The sequence below is a fragment of the Protopterus annectens genome, chromosome 9.part0 (assembly GCF_019279795.1).
Source record: "Protopterus annectens isolate FY-2018-M chromosome 9.part0, PAN1.0, whole genome shotgun sequence".
In the NCBI taxonomy this organism is placed as follows: domain Eukaryota; kingdom Metazoa; phylum Chordata; order Ceratodontiformes; family Protopteridae; genus Protopterus; species Protopterus annectens.
The window spans coordinates 1,120,976,720-1,121,002,890 of record NC_056743.1 but is presented as its reverse complement, the minus strand read 5'-3'; the positions used below and the strand labels follow the sequence as shown (position 1 = coordinate 1,121,002,890).

Here is a 26,171-nt window from a genome sequence, read left to right as displayed (position 1 = left end):
AAAGTATTTCTATTTACAATGAAGCCTGTCTGATCTATATCTATAATGCCGGGATGATTGTCTTCAATCTATCAGCAAAAATACTCATAAACATTTTATAATCAACATTAAGTAATGAGATGGGCCGATATGAAGTACATCTAGTTGAATCTTTATTAGGTTTTAAAATTGGTGAAATAAATGTATATTGCCAAGATGGGGGGGTTATTAACTCAGTTTGGGCCAAAATAAAAACCTTATGTATTAATGAATATGTACTTTTAGAAAGGATTTTATATATCTCTGGTATAATACCATCATTACCCGGTGCTTTGTTTGATTTAAGCTTATTTATTTGTGTAATAACCTCTGTATATGAAATACTTTTGTCCAATAGTTTAATCTGTTGTTTATTAAGCTTTTTATTCATGTTTGTGGTTATAAACTCCTTTATTTTATCTTTAGTTTCCATGTTAATGTTATTATGGTTAATTTTGTGAAAGTGATTTCTAAATTCATCTAGTATTTCTGGTATACTAGAAACATTCTTCTTTTTCCTTAGAGAAAAGATTTCTTTGATATGGTTTTGTTTATTCAACCTTTTTGTTTTATTTTTAAGTCTATGTAAGTATTTGGGGCTTATTGAATAAGACAAAAACTTGTATTTCTCTAAAGTTATTTTAACTTTATGAGTTAAAATTTCTTTGTATTTCTCATTTAGTTTGTTTATTTCTTCAATAACTTTCTTGTCCATAATATTTTCTTTATTATTATGTTTATAAGAGTCTAATTTACTTTGAATATCTAACAATTCCTTATCCCAAGATTTCCTTTTATTATTATACCATCTGATACTTTGTCCATATAGATATGATTTTAAGGCATCCCAAACATAGACAATGGATACTTCAGGAGTATTATTTATGTCTAAAAATGTTTTACTTCTGAAAGTATATATTCTTTATAGTCTTTTAGTTGAGTTAAGTATGCTGGTATCCTTTTGATCTGAACATTATGAGTATTTTTTATCGTGAATTCAAAAACAATTGAATTATGATCAGATATAGGACATGAAATGATTTTGGAATTAATTAAATCTGTTACCATCTGGTTAGAAATAAAGACCCTATCTATTTTTGAATAAGTTTTGTATCTGTTAGAAAAAAAGGTGTATGGTAATGATTTTGAATCTTCAAATATACGAAACAGGAACACAACCACTGAAAGTTTGGAAAATTCTTTTAATTCTGGTACCTCGGCCTTCGCCTTCTCCTGGAATACATTTTACTGCTTCAAACACCACCCTTTTTATATCATGCTTGATTGAATCATTGATGCATATTAACCCATCAATGCTGATTATTATTGTTAATTATTATTACAACACTCTGACCTGCATCTTGGAACATTTCTTTTAAAAATGACATTTCTTTTAAAAATGACAAAATAGTTTGAAGTTTCATATAAATACATTCATATCAAATCCTTATATGCAATGTTCTATTTTAATTAAACATGCCTTCAAAAACACTTTTATAAATCATCTGTTATACCAATATTTAAACTTTATAAATTCATCTGTTTTACAAATACTTAAACTTTATAAATTCATATTTGATTCATTTTTTGAACAACAACTAAGCTCTGTGACATAAAACACAAAAGATTGGAAAGTCCAGTAGGAAAACATTTTTGTGAGGAGCATGGGGGGGTTCCAGAGGGATTTATATTTTGTGTACTGGGTAAACCCAATGTACTGGAGAGCAAGGATGTGTTTCGAGAAAAATTATTGCAGATGGAAACTAGGTTTATTCTAAATTATAAAACTTTGTTTCCTCATGGGTTAAATTTGGAATTTTAACATGGTGTTTCCACATATTTCACAGAGCTTAGTTGTTGTTCAAAAAATGAATCAAATATGAATTTATAAAGTTTAAGTATTTGTAAAACAGATGAATTTATAAAGTTTAAATATTGGTATAACAGATGATTTATAAAAGTGTTTTTGAAGGCATGTTTAATTAAAATAGAACATTGCATATAAGGATTTGATATGAATGTATTTATATGAAACTTCAAACTATTTTGTCATTTTTAAAAGAAATGTCATTTTTAAAAGAAATGTTCCAAGATGCAGGTCAGAGTGTTGTAATAATAATTAACAATAATAATCAGCATTGATGGGTTAATATGCATCAATGATTCAATCAAGCATGATATAAAAAGGGTGGTGTTTGAAGCAGTAAAATGTATTCCAGGAGAAGGCGAAGGCCGAGGTACCAGAATTAAAAGAATTTTCCAAACTTTCAGTGGTTGTGTTCCTGTTTCGTATATTTGATGATTTTGGTGCTTTGAAGGAGTAGAGGCATTGTGTTTTACAATGATTTTGAATCTATCTGATTATTAATATTCAAATGATAAGAATTAGCAAAATCATTTAAATGTTTTGCATTAGATGTAATTCTTCTTTTTCCTATAGTGGTAGTATCACTTTCATGTAGTATACAATTAAAGTCACCAGCTAAAATAATATCTCCTATAGAGAATGATATGATCTTATCAAGATGATGTTTCACTGTATTAATACCAATTCCAGGTATCCAATATACATTAATTAAAGTGTAAGTCTTCCCATTAATTTTTATTGTAACCATACAAAACATTCCTTTGTCATCCTGGTAAGACTTAATGGTTTTAGGAATGGGCATACTTTTATTCCATAAAATAGCCACTCCTCTTTTTTTCTGAGTGTGCTCTGAACTAACCAATACTATATATTTGTTTGTGGCTAGTTTATCAATATCTTTTTTCAAGAGATGGGTTTCTTGCAGGAAGACTAAGTTGGCCTTATGTAAATTAATGTATCTTATTAGGCTTGCCCTTTTTCACAGATTATTCAATCCATTAATGTTTAAAGAAATTCCTTTTAAAGATGTCATTTGGCATTTTTAAAACTTAAGAATCTTATGATCAAAATAACAAATAATAATATAAGTAATGTTACATCTCCTCCTTTAGGTGTACCTTTAAATATAGCTGTATTTATTGAATCTCTTATGGGATTTTGTATAGGATTCAATTTTGTTTGTAGTGACAATGAGTGTACAAAATATATTGTGGATGTCAAAACTATATACATATAACAATGAACAAGTGAAAATAATGTAAGGATTAAACCTTGCATCCAGCCTGGACTTAAAAACTCCAACTTAGAGTAGTATTTACCACTCAAGTTAACCCCCTACCCTAAGCAGCAGTACCTCAGCTACCACCTTATCAATTTAATACTGGTTATATTTAACTTAAATTAACAGCTTTCAATTCAATTATCTAGCAAGACAAGACTACACATTTGATAAAACAGCATCATATAAACTAAAATAAACTTTTTTTTTTTTAAAAACTATTCATACTACTATATACATCTATGTAATATAATACACTTGTATTCAAATAGCATTCAAATAATCTTGATATTAGGAACCAAGAGGAGAGAGAGAAATAAAAGACGTGAAAGAGGGAGAGAGAGTGAAAGAAAGAGAGAGAAAAAAAAAAGGAAGGCATATTTACATATTAATTTATTCAAAGTATGTAAAATAAGTTCTAACATTCATTTAAATCAAAAACTTTGGCTAATATGGTTCAGACATTACATATATTAAGATGCATCTATTTTCTGTCATGTAAATGCAGTCAACAGCTTCCAAAAAACCTTGAATTGCTTGTATATGAGCATTTTACTCATACTCATTATTGTCAATATAATAAAATATTATATTTATAGAAATTGTTATAAATCATACTGCATAGTTATGCAAAGTCTCAGAAACACTTGCATTATTGTAAAAAAAAGCCATCTGTATTTTGTATGTCTATACTACTGCTTTAAAATATATCACATGATAATTTCTTCCAGAATAGAGTTATAAAGTTATTTATGCTTGTCAATCAGATGAATTAAATGAGTTATAGTAATGTATATGTTTGGAACATAAGTTTTAACACAGATTAGTATGCTGCAGTCAAGTAGATTTTCAAAAACACTTGAATAAATGTTTCATTTTCTATGCCTTCTAAAATAAGACATTTACTTACTACAAGAAACTGCATCATTTAAAATCATTATAACTGACATATTTTATGAATTATAACATAGATATTTAAGTAATTATATAAAATAACTCACATTTAAATGTTAAAGAGTTCATTTTCCTTCACATAGTCGCATTTGCATCAGTTCTACTTCCTGGTAGAGTGTTCTTCCTGAATCTGTGATGTGTCAGTGTGATATCTGGGTCAAAGGTCAAATTGACTGCTTTCAGCTTCTCTGTGAGAATTCTGAGAGTTGAAGCTTTTAAAACAACTCGAGGACACTGTTCATGAGGTAGCCCACATCCCAGATTGTCTCCCTTAACATTTTGGCAGGAAACTTGTTAAAAACTAGTGACAAACATTCATTTAGCAGTGTAAATGCATCTAAACATGACAAAACCTTCGCGATGTATTTTACAGGTTATTACAGCCTCTATGTAAGTGAAATTAAGCCCAAAGTTATTAATAAGTAATAAAACTCAATATTTTTGTCCCAACTCAATTTTTATGTAAATCTTATTATTTACTGTGTCTATATGATCAAAAGCATTTCTATATATTAATATGAAAAAAAAAATAAAGAGAAAGAATAAAGAAAATAAAAGAGTGTAAAGCAGAAATAAAAAAATGTAAGAGAAAGCTATAAGAAGTATATACAATGGAATATTACTTTTTGTTTATATTAATAGAGTTAAAAATAAAACATTATTTACTATTATTTAGTTCTAATTATTATTAGTTAAAGCATGACAGATTATTTACAAACAATCATAAGCAGTATAATCAAGAAAGTATAATTAGGAATAGCATTTGAAGAACATATAAACTTTTTACAAGGAATAAATATGTTATTATTCCATTTATCATATTTTCATTACTCTTCTCTCCCTGCCCTCCCCCACCCTTTACCCACTACATAATCTAAATAGAATGTCATTATTTAAACAAAGAAAAGAAGAAAAGGAGAAAAAAAGAAAAAAATGTATCAAATTACTGACCTTACTTCTCTTTTTCAGAAAGAGAAACAAATTGAATAATAGCTTGTTATTAGTTCCTCAGATATTTTGACTGGTTATGAAACAAAACATTTCTTTGCACACAGAGAATAACTTTGATTAAATCTTTTTCAGAATATTTGTGGCTTTCTGGAAATGCAGGAACTATATTTAAAAAGATTAATAATGAAGTAAAATGATGAGAGAAAAAAAAGAAAAAAAAAAAACATAGAACAAATCATTTGTTTTTTAGTCTCTTCTTCTTCTCTGAAGTCTTCCACGAAGTTTCAGTTGCCAGTCTCTTTAATGAAGGACTAGCCCATTCCATTTCCTCTATTTTATCCAAAATCTTATTTTTTTTGATAAACAGTAAAGCAGAGTCTAAGTCATCAAAAATTTTAGGACCATCAGGAAGGAAGATTTTTAGCTTGGCAGGAAACAGAAGGTATGTTTTAAACTGTGCTTTTTAAGCTCCCTTATTAGTGGCAGAAAAACTTTTCTTTTAGCTATTACCAAGGAAGAATAGTCATTGTCAAAATGCACAGTTGTCTCATTAATCTTAACAGGAGCTTTAGCCCAAGCAGATTTAAGAACCATCTCTTTATCAAAAGATGATAGAAATCTAACTATAACTGATCTAGGATAGTTTTTGTTAGAGTTAGTATTAGCTATAGATCTATGTGCTCTTTCGATACCAAAAGAAAATGCTTCTGGTAAGTCTAAAGTTTTAGGGAGCCATGTTGTTAAAAAAGAAGTAATATTGTTACCTTCAATATTTTCTGGCAGTCCAAAAATCCGAATGTTATTGCACCTAGATCTATTTTCCAGGTCATCCAGCTTTGTTTGTAAATGTGTATTTTGATTCAGCAGAAACTCAATGTTGATTTCCTCTTCTTGGATTCTATTTTCCATGTCATTCACAGCTTCTTCTATGCCTGTCATCTGGATCTTCTGTTGTTGCAGGTCTATATGTAACAAGTCTATTTGTTTTATAGTTTTTTCTATGAAGGTATCAATTTTAGTATCCATTTTATCCATCTTAGCAGTAAGTTGCTGGATTATAGTTATCAGAGACTGAAGTTCTTTCTTGATGCTGGAGTCTTGAGAATTTGTCTTACTGGAACTCATTTCAGACTGATAAACTGACAGGAAAATTTCCAAAGTGATTTCTGACAGGAATATTGTTAAAATTTCCTTTCTTTTTTAGATATAGTTCAAGAACTATATAAAACAAACATATTTAGAAAGAAAATTACTTCAAAAATTAATTTTTTAAGTAATTAATTCCTATCAGTGTAATGAAATTGGTGGAGCTGAAGAAATCTGCTGCTATCCTGTGTTCATCCTTGGCCACACCCCAGTTCCTTCTAATCTGAGGGCACATTTTTTGTTCTCCATTTCCTGTGGGCATTCTATAGAAGGTTCTATAGCATCTTCCTGTGCACATTCTCATCAAATTCATCCTGTGTCATCCTTTGCTTGGTCATATGGGAACTCACTGGCCTATCAATCCTCAACATTGATTGCGTCAGAGTTGCCACAGTTTCCTGTTCCTTCCCTTGCTGTCCAATTTCAAGTGGATGTTTATACTGGTTTCCTCTCGAAGGCACCAAAATATCTTCATATGGCAACTGACTGAATGCTTCCTGTTCCAATGGTTTATCCTTAATTTGGATGTCCATTGCTCTATCCTGCTGTGGTGATTTCTGAGTTAGATTTTCTACACTGAATTCTTCACTTTGCAGGTGCTCCATAACCTCAGTTTCTATTTCTTTAACTTCTCCATTACTAATTTCCTTTTCTACTTTTCCTTTTTGCCTTCTTATTTTTTGTATTGTAAAGGTTTCCATGTTCAGATTCCTCTGCCTATATTTCTCTTCATATATCTTTGGTGCTGCTCTTTTTGTATTGATTAGTTTTGCTTTCTAATTTGCATAAATATTGTACCACATTAGATCTCATTTTCTTTCCCATGTCCATATTTTTTCTTCAGATGTCTTCTCATCTTCCTGATTATTCTTACTTTGGGGACTCCTTCCATCATGCTGTGCTGTAACCTGTGTTAGACCTTCTACACCAAATCCTTTACGTTGCAGGTATTCCATAACTTCAACTTCTATTTTTTTAATTTCTACTTTACTAACCTTCTTTTCTACATTCCCTCTTTGTGATATTATTTTTTTTTTATTGTGAAATTTTCCATATCTGGATGCCTTTGCCTGTATTTCTCTTTGAATATCTTAGGGGCTGCCTTTCTTGTATTGATTAATTTGGCTATCGACTTTGCATAAATATTGCACCATATCAAGTCTCTCTTTCTTTCCCATGTCCATATTTCTTTTTTATGTTTGTTTGTCTTTTGGCTTTTCCTGGTTAGGGGTCGCCACAGCGGAACTCCGGTCCGCTAATGATTGGCAGTAGATTTTTATGGTGCAGAGTTGCCAGCTCGATGCCCAACCTTCAATGAAGGCACGCCCATTCACGCATGTCTTTCGGAACACCATTCGACCGTGGGGAGGACATGCAGACTCCACACAGAAGGCACTCTCTGCACACCAGCCAAGAATCAAACGGGAGAACCTCTTGCTGTGAGGCAACAACGCTACCGCTGCACCACCGCGGATTAGGGTTTTTTTCATATTTCTTTTTTATACATTTCAAAAATCTCTAGGTTTTGTTGTTTATATTTTTGCACTTCCTCAGATGCTTCTTTTTCCAAATAGATCAAAGTTTCTTGGTCTATATAATGTTTTTCACAAATCTATATGTATCAATGAACACACATTTTTATTTGAAGTTTCTGACAGTTTTTCTTGTGCAAATATTTTTCTTTCCTCTAATTTCTCTCTTAATCTTTTTGTACATTTTCTGTCTCAAAATTCTGGGCTTTTTGCATAATAATAACAATATATAATTTCTTTCTTATCCTCAATAGTCCACCTTACTGTCTTTATGGCTCTTCTTTGGCCTATCAGTTTTTGTGATTTTTGTGGACTGCTATTACCTTCTACATCAGTGGAGAGGTGCATCCTCCTCCTGGGCCTGGCCTGGCCCCATTGTAGGTAGGAATGTTTCCATATTTTGAGGATTCCACACTGTCATTTTTCCAGTCCTGGCACCAGTGTGCCTACCAGGATTGGGCACTTTTTTATCCTGGGTCTTGTGCACCCAGCTATCTTTTTTAATTGTTGACCTACTTCTGTCCATGATATATGCTATATGAATGCAGTCTATATATCAGTGTCATCTTGGTGAGATTTTATGAAAAAAACAGGGTCCACCTTTTGAAGGTACTCACTAAGACTTGAGGATGAATTCAGTTTTGGCAATACTACTCTGTTTTGCTTGCTGACTTATCATCTCTCCATTCAGACCACTCCTGGAAGGGCACCCATTTGAAAGAAAGAATGCACACCCTTTTCCACACTGCTCACACATCCAGTGGCAATTTAGAGAAATGCCAAGTGATCTACTGACATGTCTCAGGGGCATAGTGCTCCACCTCTTAGCAAAAAAAAAAAAATCATTTTGCTTTTACTTAATGTCCAGAATTTTTGATATGAAAAGCTGACAGCCTAATGTGTACAGGCAGAATGTACATGCTCAGTAGGAGCTCCCTCCATTAAATATTTTATTTCTGATATAACTACATTATATAATGGGCATATGTAATTTTGCTACATGAAATGAAGTAATAAAATCAAGAATTCTACTGAAGTGGTGTGCCTAAAGAGTAATTGTAGAGTCTCTTTCAAGAAAGACCAGTGCAAAAGGTCTGCTACAAATACAAATAAATGACCCCATAGCTGAAAAGCTGAACATCTACACCCCTAGCAGAGACACTAGGCAAAGTTATAAAGCAGTATTTCCTGTTCAGTAATCTTGGAATAACCATTCATAATACCACTTCAGTAGTGATAGCATCCATGCCAAGCTTGCATGGGGACAGAAAGGGGAGTAGAAGTGGGTAAACAAATAAAAAAAATATTTCCCAGGGTGTGAGAGTATAAAATCTCATTCTTCTAGTTTTCATTATTTTAGGGTAATGAACAGGAAATAATGAGCAGTATCTATCCTGTGAATACTTTGTTAGGGGTAAAGTGTGCAGTAAAATAAGACATACACATGGAAAAACAAAATAGTAACTTTAATATGCAACATCCAGCTTAAACAGCATTTGTTAATCAGACTCAAACATGGTTTCTAATTCTGGCAGCAATTATTGGGATTGCATTGGAGAAGCCTCATGAATAATATGAAAAACTACAACATAAAGAAGTGCATATATTAAGCAGTTAGTGGAGTTAAAAAAAAACAAAATTATATGAAAATTAAAGGAACCGGTAACAGTATAGCATTTCAGTGCCAGTTTGTTATGGTACTTTCAACTATATTTCTACAACAGTATGTTGTTGTTGCTCAAAAATATATTAAGTTGATGCTCACTGATAATGTCCTTTTTAAAAGAATTATGTGGACAATAGTGTTTTTACCACATGCACAGGGTTGTAGGACCGTGTAGAGTTCTGGCTCCAGCACTATTTGGTAAGCTGTAGCACAGCCCCACAAATAACAGGAAACACGTAATACAGAATTTCCACCCAATAAACATCTGTTCTCACCCTTCCAGCAGCACTCATACACTACAAAACACAGAGCTGAGTGCTATATGCCTCCCTGATTATTTAGGCCTGAATGGTCAATTGGTCAGATGAGTCCGTGTCATGAAATCCAAGTGTTTGACCAACATTGCCTGTCTCGCTACCTCTGCTGTTTATTTAGCAAGTTAATGCTGAGCACCAAGAAACATGTGTGGTAAAAGTGGTGGTGTGTGTTACAAAAAATGACAAGTTGTTTAGGACAATGCGAGTGCTACTGTGAAACATTTGCAGCACATGTTATGCTTATAAATTAAACCCTGATCTGTGCTTTTACTTAGACATTTTTCTTTGAACACTGTTTTTTGTTTGTATGAATATTCTACCACAAAAGTACTCAAATAAGAAATGCATAATTCTTAAGACATAATATGTTAAGGTATTTAATGATAGTATATATTTCCTCTAATGTGTCTTCCAAGTCACCTGATTTTAATGTATCTGTATATATTTTTTGGCTTTTACCATAGTGACCACCTGCCTCTTCCCTAATTAATTTTATCTGTTTGTCCCTCTCACACTAACCAGCTTTGAAAGACAATAAATGGAAGGTGATAGTCAAGCATGGGACGGCTCTGCCAACCTCATACTCTGTAATTTCTCAGACCTGCACAATTCCTGATATGGAAATGTGCCTATTCAGTGCCATGTTCCTCTCTCACCAAAGTGCCTTAGACACTTTTTGGTAGGTGTAGTGTCTGCCCAAATCATATGTTGATGAGATTGCAACATCCAGCTGTTTGCGATCTGATGTCCCAAACTGACTTCCTCCAACTAGGATGGAAAAGAGAGGCTCAGTCATTCAGGCTTCTTCCTTATAGTTGGAATCTCCAGATCATGAATCTGGTATTCAAACCCAAGTCAATGAGGTTGCATTTAGAGCTTCAACCCGTGTGCTATGCAGCTGTGAGTCTCCAGGTTATTTACGTTAATATTGCAAAAAATGTTCCTGAACTTCCTTCATACATCATAGGAACTAAGCTGACCATATAATAATCTTAGGATAAAATATGGTGTTACAGTTATCAAATAAAAATAAATAAATAAATATATATATATATATATATATAGAGAGAGAGAGAGAGAAGGAGAGAGAATTTTACCACATGATTAATAAGCTCTTGTTTTGCTGAGATTCAATAAATCAGTACTTATTTACTGAAGGTATGAAATGTTGACTAGGGTATTTGTTGAGGCCTGCTCTTGTCGATGATAGTATAGGTAGAGTGACATGCTTACTCCAGCTAGGATCAAGCAAGTTGCAGTAAAGAGAAAAGGTAAATTGTTTTTTAAGCAAACTTTTCTCCCCCCAAAAGGCTTTTCGATCTCAGAGTTAATTTACATAGAAAACAAGGGTGTGAGAATGAAGTTGTCATGTTGAGAGGGCTGATGTAGAGTCCAATTCTCCTGCAAACAATTTTGTCAGCCTTTATTTTGTTCTGTGTTATAACATGATATCTGCTGACTTGCTCTCTTGCTAGAAGTTTTTGTATTAGGCAGTTTAATTTCTACATTTTTACTGCTGGAAATTTTTTGTAGTTTCAGAAATACACATATGCATGCAGCTGGTATACTAAATTAATAAAAACAAGTAAAATTACTTGAATCCACATATAAAAACTATATACAATATATACAATAGCTTTTATTCACTGTGTTTTGATAAAATGAGACTCAGGCTGACTAGAGAACAAAGTTTTCTTTGGGTGCATCACCTTCTTTCTCTTTCATTTTATGTAATTAAATCTGAGGTACTTCAGTTTAGACAGATAACAATGCATTGTAATTAAAGAAAAACAGAGTTTAATAAAGTGAGTATTTAACAGATGTTCTAGATGTGACTTTGATGAGTTATAATACAGAGGCGATACTACCTGCAATTGCCTAGGCTTGAATGTTTTTATGATTTTCTTTCAGATATGGTAGAATACCTTTCAATGCAAGAGTAGCCAGTCAGACACAGTAAATGCAGATAAAATGTAATAATTTTAATGAAAGGCAATAAAACAAATAAAAACATCAAATAAAACACCAAGTATTTCATTCCAGTCCTGGAGCTTTATCAGATCTAACTAGCACAGTGCTCGAGACTAATTAAAGATACAAAAGTTTTGAAGTTACTTGTTAAGATCACATGACCTGAGCAGAGGTTTTAAGGGAACATACTAATTCAAGCCTTTTCACTTTGCATTTCTAGGATCCATTTAGTTTCTAAATGTTCAGTCTTGTTGCTAACATCACCACCCCTGATGCTCTTGTTCAATAACTGTAATATAAGAAATTTAAATGTATGTGTAGTCCCAGCACTTAAAACATGTTTACATAAAGCATTTGTTTTGCTTTTCCTGGAATTATCATAAATATGCTCATGAATGCGGTCTATAAGCATTCTGTTTGTCTTACTAATATAAAACCTATTGCATGCTATGCAGATTGCAAGGTATACCAAATCACAGCTCTTGCAATTCACAAAAAATCAAGCTTATACACATGCTTAGTCATGTGTTGTTCATAAACCTCAGTTTTTAAGTTGTTAACACATACTGACACACATTACACTCTCTGCAGGGGTGTGTGCTTTTTCTATTCGTTATAGGTTGTTTCCTAACAAAAGGTTTATAGCATAACATTTTCTTAAGGGAGGTGTTTTTCTTAAAATCTAAGGGTAGTCTCCTAGAATAGATTTATTTCTGTCATCACAGGTCAAGACATGCCAGTGCCTTTTAATAATCTGAACAGGTAACTTCAGAACATTTGTACCTTTCATTAGTCTCAAGCACTGTGTTAGTTACATGTAATGAATTTCCAGGAGTGGAGTAAAAGAAATTATCTGTTTTACTTGGTGTTTTATTTGCTGTTGTTATTTATTTGTTTTATCGCCTTTCATTAAAAGTGTTACATTTTATCTGCATCCACCTGCAACCTCCCAGACTTGAACATTTTATGATTTCTTTCAGACATAGTAGAATACCTCTCAAAAGTCCAGAATTTTGCAGAATGTCTCTGATTTTGCCATATATTTTTGTCCTGTCCCACATAAACTGTTTGATTTTCTGTTAAATCACACCTCTTATTGTTCAACAAATGCATGTTGATGCAAAATTTATAATTTGTCCCTGATATTGTCCCCCTCCCATTTATTTTTGGCTTTCTCCAGAATTCTAGATGAAAAAAGTTGAGAGATATGTATGGTAGAGCATGTTTTTAAGGCTTTGTTTACTTGTTATGACTGCCAAAGTCATTTTTGCTAGCTGAAAGGCATATTACACTCCTGAAGGTGTGATGAATGCTCATATAAGTGCAGGGTTGTATGACCCTGTAGTAATCCAACTACATTACTATTTCGTAAGCTATACCACAGCCCAAATGATAAATGGAAAAAAGTGGAACAGAATTTCCACCCAGTAAAGCCCTTGTACTTACCAACCTAGCAGCAGTCATGCCTAAGTAAAGAGGTTTAGATAATTTTAAAGCATTCAATAATCATTTCATCTAATTCTCAATTTAAATTTTGATTAATGTAAAGATTAGACATTGACTCATTTTTGGTCAAATGCATGCATACTTGGAGTTAGTAGCATACTGAAAACCTAGGATCATACGTTGTGGTGCATGTTTGGCAAAACCTTGAGTTACTGAAACCAATATAATGTACTGTGCTTTCACAGTCTTTGCAGTATTGGAAGAATAGCCTGGGAGATAGCAACTCAGCTCAGTTTGACTCTTCAAGCTGCATATATTCTTCCAGAGCAAAACATTATCACAGACAAACTCAGCAAGACCAGGACGGACCTCCCAACATGAATAGAAGTGTCATCCTGTGGTCTGCCGAGAACTAATCCATCTGTGGAGTGCATCTGTTTGCCTTTTCTTCAGAACAGACAACTAAAGAATTCCTGCTCCAGGACTCCTTCCAAACAGGCTTGGAAAACAGATGCATTTTCATTCCCATGGAAGGAAATGTTCCTGTATGCTTTTCATCCTTTCCAGTGTTATACATGGCTCTTCTAAAGATCCAGAAAGACTCTTCAAAACATTTGGTCAAGGCAACAGCAATTCTCCCTTCTTTTCAAATTTGCCAAGGCAAATGACCACAGACTAGACTACTCACATAAGACAGGGATAGTTTGATACACTCAGGGTAGAACCTCTTCAGTAACTGCCTGGATGATAACATTTGATACATTTTAGTCATCTATTTCTGAGAATGTGCAACAGGTGATAAAGGAGGTAAGAAAACCTACTAATAGAAAATCATATATGTGCAAGTGGAAAAGATTTCCTAGCTGGTGCCAGTCCAAGAACTAGGTTTCTCTTCAGACCAGATTGCCTCTGGTTCTTATTTGTTTGAGTTACTGTTTGGTGGCCTTCTTATTCCTCAGTCAAGCTACATTTTTAAAAGGGTTGTTATATACTCATCCATCTAGGAAACAGATGGCTCCTCCTTTGGATCTGAACTTTGCTCTTGAGAAGCTTAATCTGTCTCTATATAAACCAGCCCATGAGGCTGAATTGATGTTCTTAACTTCCAAGACTGTTCTACTCACTACTCTGGCATCTGCTAGAAGAATATCTGATCTATAAGCTCTTATGGTGAGTCAGCCCCGCTTTGTGTTTTCACATGGAAAAGGTTTCTTTGAGAACAAATCCTTTCTTTATGCTTAAAGTGGCCACAGAGTTTACTTTAAGCTAAGCTGTGAATCTCCCATTTTTTCCCTGAATATAAACACAATGAAGAAAGGATCATTCACAATCTAGATGTCCACAGGCAACTCAGATACTACCTAGACAAAATTCAAACCTTCAGGATAGCTGATCACTGTTTGTCTCTTATGAAGGTAAGAGAAAAGGACATCCATTATCAAAACAGACCATTTCCAGGTGGTTGTCTCATGCTTTTGGCTCTTGTAATACTCAACATTATAAGCCACTTCCAGGCAGAGTTACAGCCCATTCCACATTTGTGGCTTTCTGGTAAGAAATAGACTCTAGAAGTATTCTACCAGCAATAAACATGGTCCTCTGTATACACTTTTACAAAGCATTACAATCTGGATTCCATTTCCAGGTCCAGAACAGGACCATTCTCCAGGCTCCTGGAGCTTTAACTAGTGGCCTCCTTCCCTTTTTCCTTTTTTCTTACATCCAAAATCACAGAAAAGTTGAATAAACTGTATAACTAAGACAGGAACCAGTCCAAGATTTACACAATATTGTTTATTAAGGGCTTTTGTCTTGTAAATGGAAACTTCTTCAGAATTAAATAGGATTCAAGCAACCCAGCTTATATGTCTAAAATACATAATTAATTAATTAATTACTTCCTGACATCATACCCTTCTTTTAAAGCAATGTCATACATTTAAAATTAAAATGTGCTATAGTAAAACGAACCATAGAACAGTAGTACAAAATCTAATCTGAAACATGTAACATAAATAACATGAATAATATTTAAAAAATATATGTGAATAACTATATATATATATATATATATATACAAAATTGCACCATTTTTTAAAACAGTTAAAAGTACCCTTCCTATATAAAGCCCTCAGCATTTAGTCTTAAAATAGGGCTTATGGAAATGGTACTATTTAATCCAGGTAGTTCTGTGGCATTGGTTCTAATTTGCCATCTAAGTTCACTCAATTCTAAAAATCATTAAGGGGGCCCTCCTTTATCTCCCAGTGTTACCTGTTCTAAAACAACAAATCCTTTTTTCTTACATCATTTATGGTAATCTACCCATACAGCTTAGGTAACTGGAACAGTGATCAATGTCTGAACATAATGCAGTTGAGTAAGTAAAACCTACCATAACAGTAAATATTCCAAGAGATCACTATTGCAATGGACTCCACCTCCAACCCCCTTTTCTTGCTTGTATTTTTGGTGCTGCAATGTTGATTTGTCCACCCTTATAAATATATATATATATATATATATATATATATATATATATATATATATATATATATTTAGTTACTAGTTAGTTTGTTTCCTAGCATTGTTCATCATGGCTCTTGTTTTCTTCATGGGCAAAAAATGCTCTGATGTTTGCACTACAACTCTCTTTCTATGTGTATTTCTTTTTTTGGAGCTTTGGTTAATCTCCTGACAGTTGGAGCACATGGAAGGTATTCTTAGCTTTGTGAAGTTGTCTGGTTGTAGTGGGGCTAACACCTGTGTAACTTAGATTACTGCAACAATTATTTATTAGAACATCTACATTTATGGTAAGTTTAACTTAGACAGCTGTACAATTATTTGCCTTAGAATCAAAGGAAGGGGAAGACCAGCCACCTTTTTCCTAACCTTAACTGTTGCATGTTTCAGCAGAGGAATTTGACTATACGCTATGGCATATCATACACACAGGGAAGTTTGTAGATATTCCTATTTGACACTGCCAACAATATTACATAGGCAGTTCTCAAGTTTGGTGATGTCAACAGCTGCTATAAAAACATGTGGACAGTGCTGTGGAACTTTTTTCCACTGTCGTTGTAGCAGAAATGAAGAGAAACAGTGTCAGTGAACATAGCTGACCACATTTTTGGATAATGATACACTTAATGATAATATTATTTTCTCTAAGTGCAACATGTTTAGAGACAGCAGTGTTTTAAGTTTATGCACAACATAAAATAATTTATCATGCTCAAGGATTATGGTGCTGATGAAGTGTTAGTATGCTACAATGTAATAAATCAGGGGATAGAAATACAGTAGCAGAAATGGGAAAATATCATTCAGGAAGGAATTTGTGTCTCATTTAAAAATAAGAAAAAATCTTAACCTCAATTCTAGAACAGAAACTTATACCTAATTTGAATCAACATTAGCAAGAATGTTAATGTAACAAGAGTTATAAAAATAGAATACTTATTAGCAAATGTGGTATATTTCTACAACATTCAGGACAAAAACACACGCCTTCCCTGTGTAGATACTGGGGAATAGAAATAGTAGTTTGAAAGCCTTGTACAATTTCTTGGAACTAAGTTGTCACTTACAGCTCCTGGTGAACAGTGACAGCTTTGACACCTAAGAAAGAATGTGCAGAAGGGTTCATGACTATTCGAATGATTACAGATTGAATAATTAGGAAATCCTGCAGTTCGGCTTCTATATTTTGCTGAGGATTTGCAACAAGTGGGAACAGGTTAGATGAAATCTCAGAGTAATGTAAATAATGATAACTTGGGAAAAGGGAGAAGGTAGTCAGGTTCCTGAATTTCTGTATGATGTCTGTAACTCGCACTACTGCTGCTATTCTGTCTAAATGAAAGGCAAAAATAACTTTAATTCCATGTGACTAGCCTGAATCATATAAAAGGGACTTGAAATAGTTCCTGGGAACCAAAAAGTAAAGCAGCAAAACAAGGTCATATTTGTCTGGCAGGCCCCATGGCAGCCATTTTATGTAAAACATATTAAAATATGATATGCAGGAATTAGAATAATTGAATACATTTAAATAGTTCAGAATACAAAGATAGAATGAAAAACATTTTTGTGCTTAAGATGGAATTTTCCTTTGCGCAGTCTAACTCCAGCACTCTAATAAGATGAACAAAGTGCACATACAAAATATGATCTCACATGTCTATTATTTTAATATCAAACATTGTCAGTTGGAAGATTGATGGTGGGCAGGGGGTATAGTGCTTAGATTTGCTCCAATGCCTACTATTTAATTAATCTTTACATGTAAAAATCACATCATGCAGCCATCTGGGTTATGGTCTTTTGAGTAACACCATGGGTACTAAATAGATCATAAAAAAGGCACACAAATATGAATCACAAAACAATTTCCTAACTGTTGTCTGGTCAGAAAAAAACATGCAGATAATGTTGCATTGGGTATTGGCTTATATCATCCACTCCCAAGAATAGACTTTGCCACCGAGAAGAGTCTTTGGCCTAGCTCCTCACAGCCTTTTATCACTAATCTGAGTTTCATTGCTTTTAAACTGTAGTTTAAATGCATTTGTACTCACACACACATTAATTCCTAAGGAAGGCCAGTAGCATTCTCCTATACTCCAACCTCCTTTTCTGGCCCAAGGTGGTAAACTGCCACCACCCCAGATTTATCAGTCTGGGGGCTTTCCAGTTACTGTTTCACACTTGCTAATAAGCCAAATGATCATAAATGATAGTGTGCAGTAGGGCAATCTGTCAAATTACAATGAACTGAGAAAAAGCACCAATAGAAGTAGCAAAATGAAAGGTCCCAAGCAAACAAATAGCGTATTCCAACTTTATTCTCCGCTTTCGTCATAAACTTCTTCAGAATGATAAAACACTGCTAGAATAATGGTGATTTAAATACTAAAACATCTTAAACCAATTAATCAATCATCCAATAAAAAAAAAAGAAAGGAATCAACCATTAAAAGTAAAAACCAAAAAATAGGTTTTTACCTACATGAAATGCAGTAAAAAAGCTGTACTGTTTTTGTTAATACATAAGTCACGATGCTTTAAATAACATTTAACATTGATAACATCATTCAACCCGGGGGGTGAGTCAGATTTTAATCTGACCTGCCAATCTGTTTCACGTTGTTGTACAAAGTTTTTATAGTCACCATCCCTCATGTCCTTCTTGCAGACTTCTAGGATGGAAAATAAAAATTTCTTAAAGTTGGGACACACCAAAGAATGCTTAAACAGTGCGTTGGTGTCATCTCTTTTTTTAATGCTATAGAGATGTTCTCTTATACGTGTCTTCAATTGCCGGGTCGTCATGCCGACATAAAATGCCGGACAGGCAGAACACAAAGCAATGTACACAATGCCCTTAGAGCAACAGTCTACATAACCGGGTACCGTAATGGTTCTTGGAAAAGAACTAACAAAAATATACGGACCAACGGAAATGTACCTACAAATGTTACAATTGTAGCAACAGAACATGCCTCTCCTAGTACTAAGCTCATTGCAATGTCCCCTATTGTTGTTTTCCAAAATCCTCTTCAAACTATAGTTATTTTTTTGTGTAAAAATAGGTTTGTCACCTAGGATAGCAGACATATCAGAATTTCCTTTAATCACCCTCCAGTTTTTTTCTATCATACCCATTAACCGTTTGGAATCAGAATTAATTTCTAAACAACATGCCAAAGAATGGTTAATGTTACTGATGTTACTTTTTTTAAATTAATGGTGGATGCAAGCAGCTTGTCACTATTTAGCAATACATACTTTCTTACCAATTATTAAAATAAACTAAAACAATGAGTGAGGAGGTCACTGAAATAAACAATCAGTAAAAACAAAATGAAAACTCCAGCAAAGCTAGAACTTCCATGGAGTGACCTCCCAAACCTCTTGTATCAGAGGCACATGGGATATATGCAAATGAGCCTTATGAATTTCAGGTGTTTCAGCTCATTGGCAATTCTGAATGCCAATGAGTTGTTTTGTCATCTTAATGGACAATAAAGCCTAACCCCACTAGCTGCAGATATTTATATTTCAGCTTTGTTATAACCTCATCAGCACAGCACAAGCAGAGTGTTTGACTAAGCATTAGAAACACAGGGCTGTTATATCCAGCTGATGTCCATTATCATTAGGGTCACTGCAAAAACATCCCAAACAACAAACTAAAACAATGAGTGAGGAGGTCACTGAAAACCCAATCAGTAAAAACAAAAATGAAAACTGCAGCAAAGCTAGAACTTCCACTGAGTGGCCTCCCAAACCTCTTGTATCAAAAGCACATGGAATATATGCAAATGAGCAACCAGTCACAAGCTTTTTAAAAAAGTTGGTAAATAAAAATACTTTACTTATCAAAGAATGAGTTAACCAATATAGGTGATCGTTACATTTACCAAGAACTCTAGCACTGTACAAGAAAAAAATTATAGCAAAGCAATTCATCTGTCTACAACTGAACCTTTTTGTCTGCCTTTTACTGATATAATGACATCTCTCTACCTAAAGTAACTGAATTTCTACAGCACATCTGTCTGTTCACAAGTCTGTTACATTCTGAGTCCAAAAACAGAGGCATATTTATTCTCATTTGGGGAGATGGGAGTGAGGAGTTGCTGACTAACAAATAAAATGAGGACAGTTTATAATTAACCTGGGTAAAGCACTTAGAGTTGTATTTCTGCATTTATGGAATGTTCAACCTATGGAAATACTAAATAGAGATTCCATGTGATAACACAGGATGACTGGTGACTTCTAAACTGTCCATTGATGTGTATACATGCACATGTCATATAGAAGATAAGCCTTGCAATCTACTTCCAGTTCCCTCTTTACCTATTAAACTCTATGAATGGTGGTGGTGATGGCCATTTCTGGAGTTGTTGGAGGAGTCAAATATAATTCTGAAGTTTGGATAGATAAAGAGATACAAAATAATAATGTTAAAACTGCAAATGAGTGATGCTTTTATTTCTGTGTCATCCAAAGCAATCTATCTTTTCTTTTTAAATGTTATATTTGATTTTGCTGTATGTATTGTTTGTCATGCATTCTGTCTTCCTAAAGTTATTTATTACTGCAATAGAACAATATATTAGTGTCTTCTCATATAGTGCTGCTAAATTTCATTTGTGGAATGGGTTTTTGTCTTTTGTCTTTCTCTGAAAATGTCCATTTAGAGTAATGGGACCTGCATCATTATTAAAATGCAATAAATAAACATTTGATTATTTGACTGATTGATCATTGCCTGATCATTTAAATTTGCATTTACTGGCCTTAGTGATTTAATAGAAAACGGAGGATTATGGTACAGAAATAATAATAAAATGATGCTTGAAGAACAATTTTATACATAGGTGGCCACCTCATTACATACTATGTTCAAGCAGAGGCCACCCATTCTGCATGTTGGGTAGATGTACTATTCCATCTGAAGCTATCAAGTGTACCACTGACCAGTATATGCTGCATGGCATCTATGCAAAGAATGCTGTAGGCACTAGAGCAGTACATTATGATGAGTGTGAATGAGGTCTGGGCACAGAGCGTGGCAGCCAATGCTCCCTCCACATATACACTAACCTTTGTCTGGTGGAATAGAGTGATTAGGCTCAGACACATGATACGGCAGGCAGGAAGGATTGGTGTACCTATCCTAGGGAGAGGAAGCATGCAGGCATCTCTCTATGGAGCTTGGACAGAGACCAGAGCTTAGAGACAGGAGCAAGAGTGGACAGCCTTTGAGCCCAGAGTCATGACACATGCTCAGGGTTACTCCCCCCATTGCCCAAATAGCATAACTGTGATGTTCACATGCAGTGGTGGACAACAGGGCAGGTGAATATTACCAGCCCCAAGAATGACAACACAACTACTAGATGACTCACTCTCTCCTCCAGGCCAAGCATAAGTATAAACTGCTAAGTTAAGTCCTCAGATATGGAGAAACAAATGAATCAGTAGAGTGCAGGAGGGAGACCTCCTGATGGTTGAGGCTACTGGTAAATAAAAATATGCACCAACTTTAATGTCATCATCAGGTACAACAGGTTGATAGTGAACAGAGCATGCAGGTACTGCACTAGTATAATACAGTTTCTCGTGAGCATGTGATGAAAAGGGAGTTAGTTGCATTAGGGTGCTACCATGATGGGTCTAGGACAGTTCACTGAAAACACATTTCTCTGAAAGAAATGTATATGCCCTTCTCCCCTCTGTGGTGCAACCCTGGAGTTAGTATAAATAGTTAGGGGGTGTTGGGGGCACAGCCCCCCATTTTGGGGGGTGTGGAGGTGAAGTCCCCCACCAATTTACTATTATATTTAGTAATTTAATTTCTTTCAGTGAAATGTGCTTTCAGTGAATAGTCCTAGATCCACCATGATATACTATGGAGACTATGGACCACTTAAGACCATAGATGTGTAAAGAGTGATATGTTAAGGCTGTGGTTAGTAGCAGAGGCCTGCACATGTAGGGGAACACTGTAACTTTGATTGGAAACCCAATGCCTATTAATGACATTCTACTGCTTCTACTACTACTATAATTTAAACTACTGCCCAAGGCAGGATTGACATATGTTTCTGCTTCTGGGAAACCTGCCACAATCTTGCACCATCCACCAAACTATACGGTAAAATTCTCAGTTACGCAAGCAAACATAATAACAGCACGGCAACTGCTACAGAAAACATTGCTGATGTTGTGCCTTGGCCAAATGGAGCTGTCCTGTGTTACACAGAATGGGAGTGAGCAAGGACAATGGTCAGCATGAAATTGGCCTGCAGAGATGAGAGAGTCTATCTTTAGGACGAAGGTGTGGTTCAAACCTTATAACAGAAACATGCACACTAACCTAAATTTACAAAAGTATTCTAAAATTAAATAGCAGGATATATTTCATTTCACTGCTGGTAAGCAGTTCTTCCATAAACCACATATCCACACTTTGTTTCTCTAATCCACTTCCTGGTGCCTGAACAGTGAACAATTGTGCAGTGTTCTATGGTCTGTATTTGGGGGGGATGGGCTACTAAACATGCACACATTACTCATGTAACACCACATAGTGCAACATGTAACATGCTATATATATCCCTTGTGCATGACACTCGTTAATGGTGAGGTCTTGCCATCTGCATGGCATTCATGGGCAATAAGGTGCTGCATCTCTTTAATTAGTTGGACAGCTATTCTGTATTGCTGACCATATAAGGAGATTATTTCTATAAGCTAGTAACCTGTTTTATGAATTGTGCTCAAAAGGGTATGTATGCTGTTTGACAGATTTCCATATGCATGTGTATCGTGGGCTTACATGGTAAGCACACCCATGTCTCTCTACCAGCCTTTCACATGCCCATTTCTAGAACAAGTTTATCTTTGCTGTATGATTTAACACACTAACTGCCAGTACTCATACTACATCCATGAGTCCTGGCCTAACTAAATATTGCTACTGTCAGGGAACACGTAATCTTCTGTTAGAGTTACTGTGTATAGAGTAGTAAATAGATTATCAATTATAAATCAAGGAAACATTTTCATTTTTATGTCTTATAGCTTCAGGAACTCCAAATTTCTCTTCAGCATACTTCAAAAATGTCACATTCTGGCTCTCATAGGCTAAACAATACTCCAAAGGGAAATAAGCTTCTCGATTTTCTCCATCGCCACTGTTAAAAAAAAAACAAAAACATTTTTTCTGTGTTGCTGTTACACTCGAAATGTGCATTTCATCATGAAGCACTCTGACTCAGCCGGAAAAAGGGAAAGTTGCATTAAGAAATCAAAAGAAGATTATGTTTTCATCTTTTGCATGTTTACATTAAATAAAGCACAACCCTCTTACACAGTTCCTGTTGTCAAAATGCTTCCAGCCTCCTAACATCAGAAAAAAAAAATCATAGTTCTCTAAAAGGAAGAAGTAAACTTGGAACAATATGTATAAGAGGCAAAGGCTCTGTTGTGTTCCCTTTGGAGTGTAGTTTAGTAGAAACAGTTTTCTAAGGCTTCATTCAAAACTGATACTGATGGCCAGATTTGTCTGTGTACAGAGAAGGCATCTCCGAGATCCTGTTGTTAGGTAAGTTAAGCATTGCATACTGATGAGGTATGTTGATACATGCTTTGTAGCAAGTAACAGTTATTCCCTTGATAAGAACAATACTGAATAACAAATATGTTGCATCAAATATTTATTTAATTTCCATACTCGTGGATATGTTTATTACAACATTTTAAAGCTTTGAATCCTGCTGGTAGGATACAGTTTCTAATTTTTTTCCTTTATTTATCAAAAACATGCATGCATTTATTGAGTGCATGGAACAGATCAGTGCAAATTTAAAACATCACTTTCTGACTGCTACAAACTTTAAAGATATTTGTGGCAGCTAAGAGCCTTTTTGAAAAAATGCCATCTGGCAATCCGAACATTGCCTCCAGGCGATGGTCACTGTTGATGTGACATTTCGACCCCACGTACAAAATGGGAACAAGGGGGGGTTGACGCCAATCTCATGTGGCAGAAGAGCACCATAAATTATTTATTTATTATATATTTTTGGTGAATTACATTATAAGCACTGTAACTAGAGCTGCAGAATTCCTTATTAATTGGTTATAAAGTCTCAGCAAGTTGATTAAAAGCTGTGCTTCTTGGAAGTGTTTCATGCAAGGTGGTGATAAGTGAGATAATGACCATAAAGAAGTTTTGCTCACATTTCAGGACAAGAGGAAGTAATAACACGCAGTAAGTACATTCGGTCAAGAGCAGGATTGGAACGCAGGAAGCAGTAATACAGATGCAGTCATAAGCTGCCTTGATGACTTTGCAGCTGTGGTTATTTCAAGAGAAATTTTCCCTTCCACATTTGTCCCTTCAGCTTTTCTGACTTCTTTGCACTAACAAAAACCAACATCATTTGGCAATAGATTTGGAATGCCATCAGTGAATGATGAACACAATCCTGTCTGTTATTATAGAAGGTTGTGACATTGCTTGGACAATTGTTTTTTCTGTAGATTATAAAAGGTAAATTCTGTAAGGTTTAGATAATGGAATATTTCTTTTACTGATGGAAGTTATTTCTATGGTCGTATTACAAGGTGTTTCTCGGTGCTGGCATGTTTTTATTAGAGCACTACTAATTAACTAGAGTGAGATTTTAAAGCTAGAAAGTGGCACCAGTTGCAACTACATACCTTTCTTAGTGTATAATAGTAGTACATGTCTTCAGTTGACTCTTGCTCATGTTTTCTATACCACTCTAAATGTCCTCTCATTTTTATTGATGGTGATAGCGATAGTGAAAGTGATACTGAAAACGTTCTGTGCTCATCAAACCTTGGAGATTGAAAAATGTTCCTAGACCATACTAAGTCGGTGAAAAGCACTGCTGACCTGACATGCTTTGTATAGGGACTGCAGCCATGCTCTAGGCTTTAGAAGCTCAATATCAACACAGCCTTTTGTGATATTGACTGAAACTAATCCTAATGAACTATGCCTAAGTCATTGTTATCCTTGGGTACTTCCATTGCCCCTGAGAAGATATGATTACAGGCTGTGTTGTGAAATATTTAACAGGCGATATGTTTAGTTTAACTAAATTGATTTTAACAGATACTCCAAACCATATAAATTGACAAGGCTAGAGGAATGATCAGATTTGCTACTTTTCAGAATAAAAGAACTGAACAACAACAAAGCTTGGAGGCAACAGATGTGGAGGATAAGTACACTGAACAGGAGGTGCTACTGGAACAAATAGGGGAACAGAGAAATTTTCACACTGTGTGTTGTATTATTGCGCTACAGTGATATCATATTTCATCTTAAAGCAGGCACATCATATTTTGTACATTGAATGTCTAGTTAACAAAAGGCAATTGATCAATATAATGAAACAGTGAAATATCCAGCTGGCTAAAATGAAAGAAAGCAATAAGAGAAGATACAAAGGAGGTTGTGGAAACTACCAGGATGCAAGCAGAAGTATTAATCTTTGATTAGAAAGCAAAACATTTTATTTCATGTTACACATAGCCAATGAGGTATAACTCAGAATACTCTGTGCAGCTTTGGAGACTTCATCTCCGCAAGCAAATTGAATATACTGAGGGGAAACGTGCAATACTTATAAAAGAAACATAAACGGCAGCATAGTGACTTAGTGATAATTTGTCTTTCTCATGCACCTTGGATTTAGTGCTGATTTACAGTCACAGTTTGGTCTGTGACATTTTCTTCAAAACTCTGTCTTCCCCCACCACAATAAAACATGCTGGTATGCTTACATTAAGCTGAATATATATGGTGATTACCCTTGCTTTTGAGGTCTAATCAAGGATGAAATGGGTCCATGAAACAGTCCACTTAGCCAGTTAAAGTGTGTTGTAATACAGTTCTTTGAGGTAGTCATTATTTCCCTTGATCATTCATATGCCACAGATTAACCCAGTCAAAAAGTAGTTACTATGAAGATTGAGTAGGTGCAGACAGTGTTTTTGTAAACCATGCTGAAATACCTTACTGCGTTTGGATGGTTCCAAACGTATTTGCATAATGAACTCATTACCACTTGCTAGTGCTTCACTCAAAGAAGAAATAGCTCACATAACTGACAAATGTTGCACTCAGAAATAATATCTGCAGCTGCAGTGTGCTACTCTGCTACTCTACTAGTGTGCTACAAGTAAAGAGAGGCAGATGAGACTGACTTGGGTCAGAGTTTCACTGAAAATTAGTCTGCAAGTCAATTGCTTCTGATAGGTGACAGATAAACAATTCCTTCCTAATAAGGTCAGTGAATTACAAAAAGCTTAGATATGAGCATGAAACACCACAAACTGCTCATGTTTATTTTCATCTTGCAGTGAATATTCGTCGATGGGCGGCCACGGTGGTGCAGCGGTTAGCGTTGCCACCTCACAGCAAGAGATTATTACCTATTACCCACAGAGCACAATCATAAAG

The 26,171-nt window shown here is 34.7% G+C and overlaps 1 protein-coding gene across 2 annotated transcripts in view; it reads left to right on the top strand.

The window, feature by feature from the left end:
- The window catches only part of PDE1B (phosphodiesterase 1B), a 1,856,783-nt gene that overhangs the window by 897,483 nt on the left and 933,129 nt on the right, over nt 1–26,171 (top strand). The window contains exon 1 of one of the 2 annotated variants that reach the window (XM_044083974.1): nt 23,123–23,276. The exons of the other annotated variant lie outside the window; for it this stretch is intronic. Within the exon in view, the coding sequence (XP_043939909.1) occupies nt 23,224–23,276 (53 nt within the window). The 5' untranslated portion in view covers nt 23,123–23,223. Of the gene's footprint in view, nt 1–23,122; nt 23,277–26,171 lie in introns of those variants that run through there. 2 annotated transcript variants of the gene reach the window in all.